The following is a 13,005-nucleotide window of genomic DNA, read 5'->3' as shown; positions in this document are numbered from 1 at the left end:
ATCATTGGGAACTAGAACATGGGATGGAATCTGATTAAAAGGCACTGAGCTGTCATGTCATAGGAGGAGCCCGTCGTGCAGTGGATGGTGTCAGTTTGATCACACGTGTGTCCCCTGGCCTGTACACAATGTTTGTGTGTCACCGTGTCAGTGCTGGGAGTGTGTACATTGACACCGCACCGTACAACAGACAGCCGGGGGCGGGACCAGCCTGGATACTTCTTGTGCGCCATTGGCTGCACGCGGTGGGCTGGGACAGCCTTAGCCAATAGCAGGTGTCCGTGGATCCAGTAATGCAGCCGCAGCCTGCTCTCCCCATCGCTGGGAGTGTATTGTAGAGGAGCAGCACAAAGGACGGGCAGCCGCATCACCCAGCGCACTGCTCCCCGCATCATCCATCCGCCCACCTACCTACCTCTGCTGTACACCATGAGCACCAGCATCAGGTACAAGAGCAAGCTGCTGAAGACAGGTGAGCAGGCCGGGCCTGGGGCAGGGGACAGGGAACATTACATCATTCCAGACCTGACCTGTCTCTTTCCTCTCTCCCCTCCTCCTGGATTCCCTGCGGCCTCCTGGGACCCCCACAGATGAGAAGGAGGTAAGGAGCCCCATCGGGTCTGCATGGTGCATGAGATATCCTCAGTGGAGACACATTGGCAGCATAGTCCATTAATGAGAGCGGCAGGTACCCAGCCTACTGCACTGTGCGCCTAGCCGGCTATGGGGAGAGAATGGCTGTGTCCTGTACTGAGCAGGGGGAATGGGGGCTGGCATCATGGGTGATGGCTGGATAGGATCTAGGTGTATGGACTGCCCTGAAAGCCACCGAGCACCCCTTCCCTACAACATAGGTCATATCATCTTCTATTACTGCTAGGCAAGGGAAGAATAGAGGACAGAAAATAATATCATAGATAATGTGCATGATATATGATGGAAGATATATAATAATAATTGGACAGAGAAGCTAAGATGGGCAGAATATATGAGCTGATATAATATATTATAAAAGGATATTAGATATAAGATATATAAAAACAGTCATAAGAAATATAGGATACGATGTGCAGACTACATGATATAATATATAATAACAGGATAGAAGATATGATGTGAAGAATATATATTATGATATAATATATATAAATACGATATAAGATATGATGTGCAGAATATATGATATAAGATACATAAAAATAATAAGAAATATAAGATATGATGTGCAGAATATATGATATAATATATAATAATAGGATATAAGATATGATGTGCAGAAAATATAATATATATACAAAAGTAATAAATAAATATAAGATATGATGTGCAGACTATATGATATGATAAAATATATAATAATAGGATATAAGATATGATGTGCAAAAAATATGATATAAGATATATAGAAAAGTAATGAATAAATATAAGATATGATGTGCAGACTATCTGATATGATATAATATATAATAATAGGATATAAGATATGATGTGCAGAATATATTATACAATATATAATAATACAATATAAGATATGATGTGCAGAATATATGATATAATATACAATTAAAATAATAAGAAATATAAGATATGACGTGCAGCATATATGATATAATATATAATAATGTGATAGAAAATATGATGTGCAGAAAATATAAGATATATAAAAATTAATAGAAAATATAAAATATGATGTGCAGAATATATAATATGATTCATGATATAGGATAGGATGTGTCAAAAAAATTATAGGATAATAATATTTATAATAATAACATAAAATGTTATGTGCAGAATAAATAATATAATAAAAAGATATGATGTGCAGAATATACGATATATATAAAAAATAATAAGAAATATAAGATATGATGTGCAGAATATATAATATGATTCATGATATAGGATGTAAGATATGATGTGTAGAAAAAAAAATGATATGATAATATTATTTATAATGATAATAACATAGGCTATGATGTGCAGAATATATAATATACAATATATAATATAAGATATGATGTGCAAAATATATGATATACGATATAGATATTAGTTATATAATGCAGTAAGAAATGTAATATAAGTTACGATGCGTAGATTATATAAGATATAAAACATAAGATGTGCAGAATATATAAGCTATGATGTGCAGAGTATATAAGATATGATGTGCAGAATATATAAGATATATAAGATATGATGTGCAGAGTATATAAGTTATGATGTGCATAATCTATGATATAACATATGATGTGCAGAATATATAAATATATAATATAATAAGATATATAATATAAGATATGATGCGTAGATTATATAAGATATAAAACATGCGATGGGCAGAATATATAAAGTATGATGTGCAGAATATATAAGATATGATGTGCAGAGTATATAAGATATGATGTGCAGAGTATATAAGATATGATGTGCAGAGTATATAAGATATGATGTGCAGAATCTATGATATAACATATGATGTGCAGAATATATAAATATATAATATAATAAGATATATAATATAAGATATGATGCGTAGATTATATAAGATATAAAACATGCGATGGGCAGAATATATAAAGTATGATGTGCAGAGTATATAAGATATATAAGATATGATGTGCAGAATATATAAGATATGATGTGCAGAATCTATGATAGTTATATCATATGATATGCAGAATATATAACTATATAATATAATAAGATATATAATATATGATGTGCAGAATATACAATATAGTAAGATATGTAATATAAGATGTGCAGAATTGGGAATATCAACATTTCCATCACATGGGAGTTGTGACCTCATTTTGGCGTTCTATGGCGCGTTCCTAATAGTGGCCTGCATATGTTGGGGAAGATATCATCTGGATCCTGAGTCAGTCCTTCAGGGGGAACAGCTTAGAAATATGAAGTGAACACCTAACAGAGCCTTCCCTAATAATACCCTGGTGCAGAGCTCCAGTATGATATCCCCATGACTGTATCCAGACACAGAATGTAGGTGTACTTAAATAATACAAACAATACACAGATCTGTGAATAAAACATAACAATGTTCACAATGTGTTTAGATCTGCCTAATGACAACATCCAAAATATTTATTTTCCTGTGACCAGAATGATTGTGTTGGTTTGAATAGAGTCCATCATGTAATAGAACAAATGAAGACAAATAAAAGGCAGACTAGTTGTCATTGCAGGAATGCGGGCCCTTCAGCCATATCACTCAGTGCTTATATAATGGATGGGCTGTGGACGGGGGATGATGGGACCCTTATTACTGATGTTTGGGGATAAAGGTCTGCGGCCTGAGCTCCGCACACATGTATAGCATAGCTTGGAGGCCTGTTGTATAAATGCTACATGTTTTACTATGTTCCTGTAAAATGTAACACAAGGAAGGTAGACATATGTCATCTTATACTGTATCTAACCCAAGAGCAAAAAATGTTATGTATTGCAGCTTTCCATTTCCTAGGCTTATGTCAGACTGACGATTCCACTACTACAGACAAATCGCCAGTGGCAGGATCACTAAAGAAGCTGCCTGTCTGTCCCTATAGAATCGCTCCCTCTGTAGCCAGATGCAGCGAGATGTAGCTCTGTCGCTGGCCTGAAGGCTGCTGAGTCTCGCTGCCTAGAGATAGTAGTGACAACTCAGTCTCAGCTACAGAGGGAGAGATTATATAAGGACAAACAGGCAGCCTCATAGTAATCCTCTCATTGGTGATTTGTCAAAATTGGAGTCGCCCATCTAACATCAGCATTTAGCTAACCATACACTATAGAATTTGTAGAATGTATGATCTCTGTACAGTCTTCTTTAGAGTTACCAAAACTATAGTATGAGGGAAGAAGACCTAAAGCTGGCCACACATGGTTTAGTTTTTCTCGTTCAGCAAGCCAGCTGAACAAAAAAAAACAACTGAATGGATTCCCCCATCCACATATTTGAGGTGGTTGGGGGAATCCTCCCCACTGTCATTGTATTCTGACAGCAGGACTCCCTTGCTGTCAGAATACACTGTTTACGCTTCAGCCGATTGGCTGCAGCGCTGATCAAAGCAAAATTTTCCAACAAGCCAGTTCACGGGAAGCCAAATTTCGAGCCATGTATGACCAGCCTAAACAACCAATTCAATTAGTTTTAAATCCAGCAGGCCCTTGTAGTTAACAGTAGATCTAAAAGAGATTGTACAATCTGATTGCATAGTATATGGCCAGCTTTAGATGCCACGACTGCATTTTTTTCTGAAATTCACTTATTGATTCTGCCAGTAACACACCTCTTGTCCTAGGACAAAATTTACCTACTGCGCTGTATCTGTAGAATAGCACAGTGGCTTATTGGTTGGCACATCTGCCTTGCAGTGCAAGGGTCCATGATTTGAACCTGAACCAGGACATTGCTAGCATTTAGTTTGCATGTTCTCCCTGTGCTTGCTACACTCCAAAGACTTGCTGCTAGGTAATTGTCTCCTGTCTGAATTGGCCCTAGTATACGTGCAAGATACGCTGGATAGGTACCATTAAGGCTCCAAATAAAATAATATTAAAGTAGTTTTATAGGCTCAAGGTTTTTTTACGTGCATGTATTCTATGCATGAAGGTAAAAAACCTTCTGTGTGCAGCGGCCCCCCCAGCCTCCCACCAATCCTTACCTGAGCCGCCTCCGATCCCGTGACGTTCTTGACAGCCTCTGCTGTCTGGGGACTCTCCCTGCTCATTGGCTGAGACAGCAACTTTGCCCATTGGTTCCTGCTGCTGTCAATTACAGCCAGTGACCCAATGAGGAGAGAGCAGGAGAGGGGTGGAGGTGAGTGTATCTTATGGATGCATAGAGCAGTGGCTCGAGGACAAGCATGCAGCGGTGCCCCAGGGGCAAGCGGCTTTCCCTGGGGGCTCTGCTTGAGGGGGAGGAGCCAGGAGCGCCGGCAGGGACCTGAAAAGGAGAGGATCGGGGTTGCTTTGTGCAAAACAACTTCACAGAGCAGGTAAGTATAGACATGTTTGTTGGTTTTTGTTAAAAAAACCCCCAAAAAACCCCCGGAGCTTTAGTGTCACTTTAATAGCACTGTTGTCATCCTAGGACATGAAATGGGTTAGGACAACAGAATACAACCCTCTTTTCTCTGTTCTGTACCACAGGGGGAGGTGTTCTGCAGTTCACAGAAGTGAGCTGGGCAGGGCTGATAAAATTACAGAGTACACAGGAACTTCCAAGCTCTTTGGATTTCTGGCAGAATCAACAGTACTTATCTTTTATCCTACAGATATAAAAAAATTCTTTGAATTGTGTATTTAACAGAACTAAAAGGAGCAAATAACAGAAGTTTATTGTTAGGGTTTACATACGCTTTAGCCCTGGGTAACACTGAATGCGTATTTGAAATCACGCTACTTCATATCAGTGCGATTTGTACCTCCGATTTCAATGCGGTTTGGGACTTCATTTAACAGAAGTCAATGCTAGTCGCAATGAAATTGAAAAAAGTAGTGCAGGAATTATTTTTGCAATCATGCTACTTCAAGTCACACTGATTAAGACAGTGCCATAGAAATACATTAGATGCAACTTCAGGTGCGATTTGTAAATTGCATGTCGCACGTGAAGCTGCACCGGTACGAACCAGGGCTTAAGTGCTTTGTATAATGAATACTTTTTACATTGAACGATGTGTAAGGATGTTGGTGACAGTGTAGCTGCTGGTTTGGTTTGCTCTGTTAGAAGAGGTGCATTATTGCAGATTACATTTAGCAGTTGCACACTGGCAACGCAAAGCATATCTCAGCGATGAGTCCAGTGCTGTGACAACCTAGGTGATGTCATTCCGTTTCTTGATTTGGGATATGAACCTAAACAAATCCAAGCTGGAAAATCATTGGAATAAACAGGAGCCAGGAATGGAAGGCTCGGATACCTGTCACAAATGCAAACATAATGGCAAAATAAAAAGCAAGCCTCTGGAAATGGAGTCAGTGTTTTTAATGAACATAATAGGCACAGAATAATATTGTTTGTGCCTGTCAGATGTGTTATCATTGGACTCGTCTTCACGTTTTGGGCAGTACGGCTGTTCCTGATTATCCGGCCAGTGATTGTTGTCTGACTGGCAGGGTTGCATTTCTCTTCAGCTTCCCACGTTGTATCATGACAGCAGCTGGGTAACACCCATAATGTTTTCACTAGAGCACACAGCCAAGTGTGGAAACTCAGGGCAACCAATCATAGAGAATGCTCCGAGTAAACATCATTGGAAGTAATGTAATTGGTGGTTACAGGTTACTGTGCTTTGATCTTGGTACTGCCTTTCCGGAATAAGCATGTTGGTGTTGGAGCTGTGCTGAGATGTGTAGTGCAGATGAAGGTTTATATCAGCCATTCTCAACTAGGGTTCTCCCAGACCTTGATCTGTAGCTGATTGACCTCCTGCAGAATTCTGGGTCAACCACCACCTGGCAGATCTTTTTAGTTGTCGGTAAGGGTGCCATTCTGACTGCCACTATAAGGGGGACATTCATCCCACTGCCTCCCAATGAAATCATGCTATTAGGGGCTCCTGGAGAGTTTAAAATTATTTCACGGGGTTCCTCTGGGGCAAGAGGTTACGAAAGGTTGCTTTATATCATCAGGACATAAGATCATTGTGGGGGCACTACAATTACTGATCAGACTACTGGGCTCTTTATTCCCATCTGATGAGGCTCACAATGAGCAGAGATGTCTACAAATCAGTGCCACACTATACCTGGATATGTCCCCATTGCCTCAGTCCCTATAGCTCAGCAGGAATTTGTAAACACCATTCTCCCATTCCTCAAGAAAGAAGGACAATGTCCCTTTAAATATATCAGTGCCCTCCATCACCAGCTTAAAGTGTTACCAAACCCATAACACTAGAATAGTCTGTATATACAGTAAAGCAGTGGTTCTCAACCTGTGGGTCGCGACCCCTTTGGGGGTCGAACGACCCTTTCACAGGGGTCCCCTAAGACCATCAGAAAACACATATTTCCAATGTGTAAAGAGCAGCTACTGTGTAGAAAGCAGCTGCTGTGTTGAAAGCAGCTACTCTGTTAAAAGCAGCTACTGTGTTGAAAGCAGCAGTATTGGAGGTAAAACAACACTTCATGAATTATAATTACTGGATAAATAATTTTATGGTTGGGGGTCACCACAACATGAGGAACTGTATTAAAGGGTAGCGGCATTAGGAAGGTTGAGTACCACTGCAGTAAAGCATGGGCTGAATCCAAAGAACAGAGGTATACCGCTCAGGCAAACAATCCAGATCAATCCACAACAGGTGCAGGCTCTGGCTCGCCACCACACACGATGCAACATGAAGAATGGTCAGCCGCACACCAGAGGATAGATGGATATAGTGTGTATTTATTGATACATAGGACACACAAAACACCAGGACATGAATACAGGACTTGTTAACGCGTTTCACACGATCGCGTGCTTTATTATAAGCAATGATTAAGCATGAGATCTTGTGAGACGCGTTAACAGGTCCTGTATTCATGTCCTGGTGTTGTGTGTCCTATGGATCAATAAATATACACTATATTCATCAATCCTCCTATGTGTGGCTGACCCTTCTTCCTATGCAGTAAAGCATGCTTGCTATAGTCACTGTGGAACCTAAGAAGTTAATCCTTACATTGTGTAAAAAGGCTATTTGATCCTGCCTTTTCTGATCCTCCCCTTCTTCTAATGTCCCCAATCCATCTGCTAATAGCACAGAGCTCTGCATATGCTCGGTTTAGTGTATGCATAGCTAGAGTTTTTTTTTCTTTGGGAAGGTACATTTGATCAGCACTGTCCATACAGAGGGTCAGGGGTTAGGCAGCCTCATAGACAGAGGAGAATGAAAACTCCTCCTGCAAGCTTTAAACAGTGCTCAGCTGGACACTAATAGAAGTCGCAAAACTGCTATATACTGCTGTTGAGAAAAAGTATTTAGCAGTTTACATTTACTAAAATAATTGCATTTTCATGTTATGTTTACTGTGGGAGACCAGATATAATGAATGCAGGGTCCTGGGTTTAGTAACACTAACTGAGATGGCCCTGTGCTTTACACAGAATCACATATACTGTATAGCTTTTTTTTTTTAAAGCAGGGAGAGTTGGATCCCCTGTCATGTTTTTACAGCTGTCTGTGTCCCCGTTGGGTAGATTCACCATTGTCACACTGACAGAAATGACTGAAAATACAATATTTTTGAGTGGTCATCAGAACAGCATCCAGTGGGGCCACAATATAATCCAATAGGGACATCTCGTTCGATGACAACGGTTTAAGAAAGGAATTCTCCTAATTGTATAGAAATATTCTATTGCTTCTTGATTTGCCTCCAGGGCAGGAAGTAAGGGGACATCTAACCAACAGGGCAAAGACAACAATAAATCCTGACTGGTTATAAAGTATAACTAAGGGCAATACTTTTTTTTTAGTTGTGGATGGAGAGGGGTTTGGAACACCTGTTGGGTATTTATTGCTATCTTTGTCGCCGTTAGGGACATTTACCCTCTCTATATGTATGCTTCATGGTTATCTCTGAGAGCGAAAGTTAAAGACAACAACATTTTTGGTTGTCCCCAGAACAGTAATAGAGGGGAAGTCTTCCGATGGGGACTTTGGTTCCGGCGACACTCTGGGTTTCCCTTACATTGGAGGCATTTGCTCTCACTTCCTGTTTTGGCTATGGGTGAGGAAATGAAGAGAAATCTATCTAATGGGACACTGATGGAAAAAAAGCTGTCTTGTGCTATATCCCTCTCTTACCCAAAATGATAAAGAGGTTTTGCCTTTAGTTCTACTATAACCTTTTCCACTCCATCCAAAACAAAAAAAGAAGTTCGTCTTTACATACACTTTAAATTACCAACACATAAAGACAAATTTGGACATTCTTATATGTGCCAGGGACTAGTGGTGCAGGGCAGCTCAAGGGGAATCTGTCAAAAAAAAAAAAAAAAATACTGCAAGGCAGGTATAGGAGAAGACACCTACTGCACATACCTTCAGCACATCACAAACCTTGCTGTTAGAGACGAATGCCGGGTCATTGTAACCGGCAAAGCACCAGCAGATACAGGTAGTGCTGGCTACTAGTTAGCACACGTCTTTCTGTCTCCTGCACATTCTTCTTGGCCATTGGTTCAGCCCATCATATTGCTGGACTAGTGGCTTTTGGATGGTGGCGACAAGTCGTTACACTACTCATAAACGGAGTTTTGCCTTTTAGAACAGCTCAGTCTTGGGCTATGAAATTATTGTACAGTATTTCTGTAGCACCAATAGTTTACACGGCACTTTACAATATAAAGTGGGAGAGTACAATTACAATACAGTTCAATACAAAAGGAATAGTAGACCCTACTTATGGTGCTTACAGTCTAAAATCAGAGTAACAGACGTTTTGGCAGATATGTACATGTACGTCTTAAAGTGGTACTAAAGGCTCAAGGTTTTTTACCTTCATGCATTCTGTGCATGAAGGTAAAAAAACCTCTGTGCAGCAGCCCTCCAGCCCCCCTAATACTCACCTAAGCCCCCTCTCGATCCAGCGATGTGCAGCCTAGTCTCAGCTATCCCAGGACTCCCTCTTCTCATTGGCTGAGACAGAATTGGGCAGAGCTATTGGCTCCCACTGCTGTCAATCACAGCCAGTGAGCCAATGAGAAGAGAGAGGGGCCGGGGCTGAGCCACGGCACCATGTGTGAATGGACACATGGAGCAGTGGGTGCCCCCATAGCAAGCTGCTTGCTCTGGGGGCACCCAACGGGAGAGAGGGGCCAGGAGCACCTACGGGGGACCCGAGAAGAGGAGGATCCAAGCTGCTTTGTGAAAAGTCATTGCACACCGCAGGTAGGTTTAGACATGTTTGATATTTTTGTCTTTTAAAAAAAATGCCTTTAGAATCACTTTAAGGGCTCACTTAGACGGCTATCCCTGAGTTCAGTGTGAAGTTCTACGTGCACATTTATAATGCATTTGCAGGACATGTGTGGTTTGTTTTTTAGGCATTATTTATTTATTTACCGAGTGTCATTTACATGTCTTTGCAGTATGTTCACGTGCATTCCGGTACATTTACATGCAAAAAGTGCATTCTATCCTTTTGTAAACGCACGTAAAAACACCACAGTGGCATAAACCAGGTTCATTGCATTACATTCATTTTTTGTGCATATGCATTCGTAAAATTGTTTAAATACATCAAACCCAAAACACTTACGCGCTGCCATGGGTTACCCTAATTTGACCAAAATTGTGTATAGAAGATGCATTGGGACGCAGTTGGTTCCACAGAGTGTAGAAAAGTGTTGCTTGCAGCACTGGGCATGCTGGTATCACTATCCTGCATATGCATGCATGGATTGGCACAAAAAGTGGACACAAATACTTGGAGTTTGTTTTTTGGCATTTATGGTTATATGTGCATGGATTTGAGATCATTATTTGGTGATGTTAAATATTATTATATTTCTTTGTACATTTTGAGACACACAAGATAAACTGGGAAGCAATTGGTTTGCAGTCTTTGATTGGTTTGTAGTTATTCAGCAGCGCAATACATTTGTATACATATATATTTAAAAACATGTTCAACTATGACTGGTGTAAATAGTTCCAAGGGTCACCATACACACAGACTGACCATACAATCTTTGTATAATCAATTTTAGATCTCCCAAACTTACCGTATGTAATATGAGGACCTACCTAGTCTATTCAATCAATGTAAATCCAACCAGGCAGGGCCTTGTACTACATAGTTGTTTGTAATCTAAAGGAGATTGTACAATCAGATTGTAACGCAGTTATTGTTCATGACAGGGTCTTCTTAAGGATGTTATCTACACCTCCCCTTCACATACAGTACATGTTGGGGCAGAAACCATGTTTGAAGAGACCCTGTCAGGGTCTCAGAGGGTTGAATGGAAAAACTCACAGATCCCTGCATCAACAAAATTATGTGTGATGCAGTGATCTCTCTCGCTGTGCTATTGTCTTCTGACAGCGGGGACTCCCCCCTGCCAGAATACACTGATCAGCCCTTGTAGCCATTGGCTGAGAGCGGTGATCGAATGCTGGTTTCCTGCTGAACCAGCTGACTTTTGGTACATTTGTACCGGTCTTTAATCTCCTACCACCTACCTCACTATTGAGTCCTGTAGTGCCATAGGGGTCGGAGGAGGAATGCTGAAGACACTTGTGGAGGATGCCATGCTGGAAAAGGTGGGGGTAGGAGGCGCGGGTTGACAGAAAGGTGGGTATACTACTTTTCTTCCAGGGGATGGGCAGTTTTAATTAGGTTAGGGAACTGATAGATCAGGTCATTTTTGAATAGCATTATGCAGACAGTATGCATTCAGGGCCGCTCACCCGCACTCGCACTCCTGTCACGTTAGGATGCGCCTGTGTCCTTGCAGTTGTTCATCCTAATAGACTTGAATGGGTTGCCCGTATGCAGCACCTATTGGCTGGGTATGCAGAAAAAACAACCTGTTCACACTATAAAGACCTCAGCAGCCATGTGAACAAGGTCTTACCGGCTAATAATAGTAACAAGTAATAATGTCAATAGCAATAATGACAATGATAATTGTTCTCCTTAGTGGCAACATATTGGAACAAAAGTATAAGGGATAGCACTTATGTCTTACGGCTTTAGAGTACTAAGCTCAATTTCCTCCACTCTCAGTCCCCATGGAGGGTTCATGATCTCTTTTATTCTTGTGTTTGTTTCTTCCATGTGTGATTGTACATTAACTGGCTTTTCAGATGCTTACGCTGTACAAAGCGTATAGATGCTTTTGTATAGCTGTTGTATATATTTAACTAATGGATTAATGTTAAGAATAGCTCATGATAAAAGGATTATTGTTTTACATACCTCTCTGCTGTTCAGTTGGTGTGCAGATACACATATATAGATATATAGATTAAATGCTAAAAAAAACACCCCAAATAATATGCATGGGCATTTGTAGGCCCCTAGTTTAAAGGCTAACTAAGCCCAAGAAACACAAAATGTAATATATTTCAGCTTAAAGTCCTTACATGTGGTGGCTGCTTTTGTTTTTTTTGAAAGGTAAGACATTTCCAGCAGATATGTCCTTGCCACGTCCTGTGAGCTGCACCAAAGAACATCTTCCTTCCTAGATATCTTCTCTAAACTACCAATTGCTCTTCTCCCCATGTAATGGTGATGAAGTGATACCAACATGTTTGTTGTCCATATCAGCAGAGCAACCTAGATTGACAACCATTGCACCCTCCATAGATACAGTGGAGGAGTGTTGTAGCCACCCAGAGACAGGAAGTGTGTAATCTGCAGGATTACCAGATTAAAATAATGCAGAGACCTGAAAAAATACAACTAATGTAGCCATCACATCAAGGACTAGTAACCTATATATTACATTTTTGGGTTTAGATATTTTTATTGTCATTTCCGAAGGTAGTCCTGTATCCTGCTATAAATCAGTGAGACGTAGGCATACCATCACTATTTCTACTTGTATGACAGTGTCATAACACACACATGGTTGCCACCTGGTGGCGTAACGCGTAGGGGAGGGGCTTTGACATCACAACACTCGTAGGAAAGGCAAGTGCGGTACAGCTGGCTGCAGGATAGCGGTTGAAGGATCCATATTAGTGCCAATACCTTTGGAGTTACTTTAATAGACGTGATATTATACAACATACCGTACATGTGAGTGGAACATTGTTTTATCAATAAATGTTTTATAAGGATAAAGTACTATGTTTTGGTCATCTTTTTTTGGTATACATCTGATGGAGGAGGACAGTTAGGAGAGTGGAGGAGACCCATGCTTACCGGACATCATATAACAGTCCATACAAGGGATACATGCTATATATGACCTCACTTAGCAGTTTGGTCATATACACCAGGTGAGAGCACATCCGGTGGAGGTTTACACATATTGGTTTGCAGTGTTTTATC

At 40.5% G+C, this 13,005-nt stretch overlaps 1 protein-coding gene across 2 annotated transcripts in view; it reads left to right on the top strand.

Moving 5' to 3' along the window:
• The first annotated feature begins 282 nt into the window (after nucleotides 1–282).
• The window catches only part of SEPTIN5 (septin 5), a 97,782-nt gene continuing 85,059 nt past the window's right edge, over nucleotides 283–13,005 (top strand). Inside the window, exons 1-2 of one of the 2 annotated variants that reach the window (XM_089672485.1) lie at nucleotides 283–472; nucleotides 591–601. In XM_089672485.1, coding sequence (XP_089528611.1) covers nucleotides 430–472; nucleotides 591–601 — 54 coding nt within the window. In that variant the 5' untranslated portion in view covers nucleotides 283–429. Of the gene's footprint in view, nucleotides 473–590; nucleotides 602–667; nucleotides 689–13,005 lie in introns of those variants that run through there. The other variant, XM_089672486.1, reaches the window with a different exon arrangement.

This window comes from Staurois parvus, unplaced genomic scaffold, assembly GCF_062004578.1.
Source record: "Staurois parvus isolate SC_StPar_1 unplaced genomic scaffold, SC_StPar_1.0 ptg000129l, whole genome shotgun sequence".
In the NCBI taxonomy this organism is placed as follows: Eukaryota; Metazoa; Chordata; class Amphibia; order Anura; family Ranidae; genus Staurois; species Staurois parvus.
The sequence above is the reverse complement of the archived record's forward strand: the minus strand, read 5'-3'. Positions and strand labels throughout refer to the sequence as shown.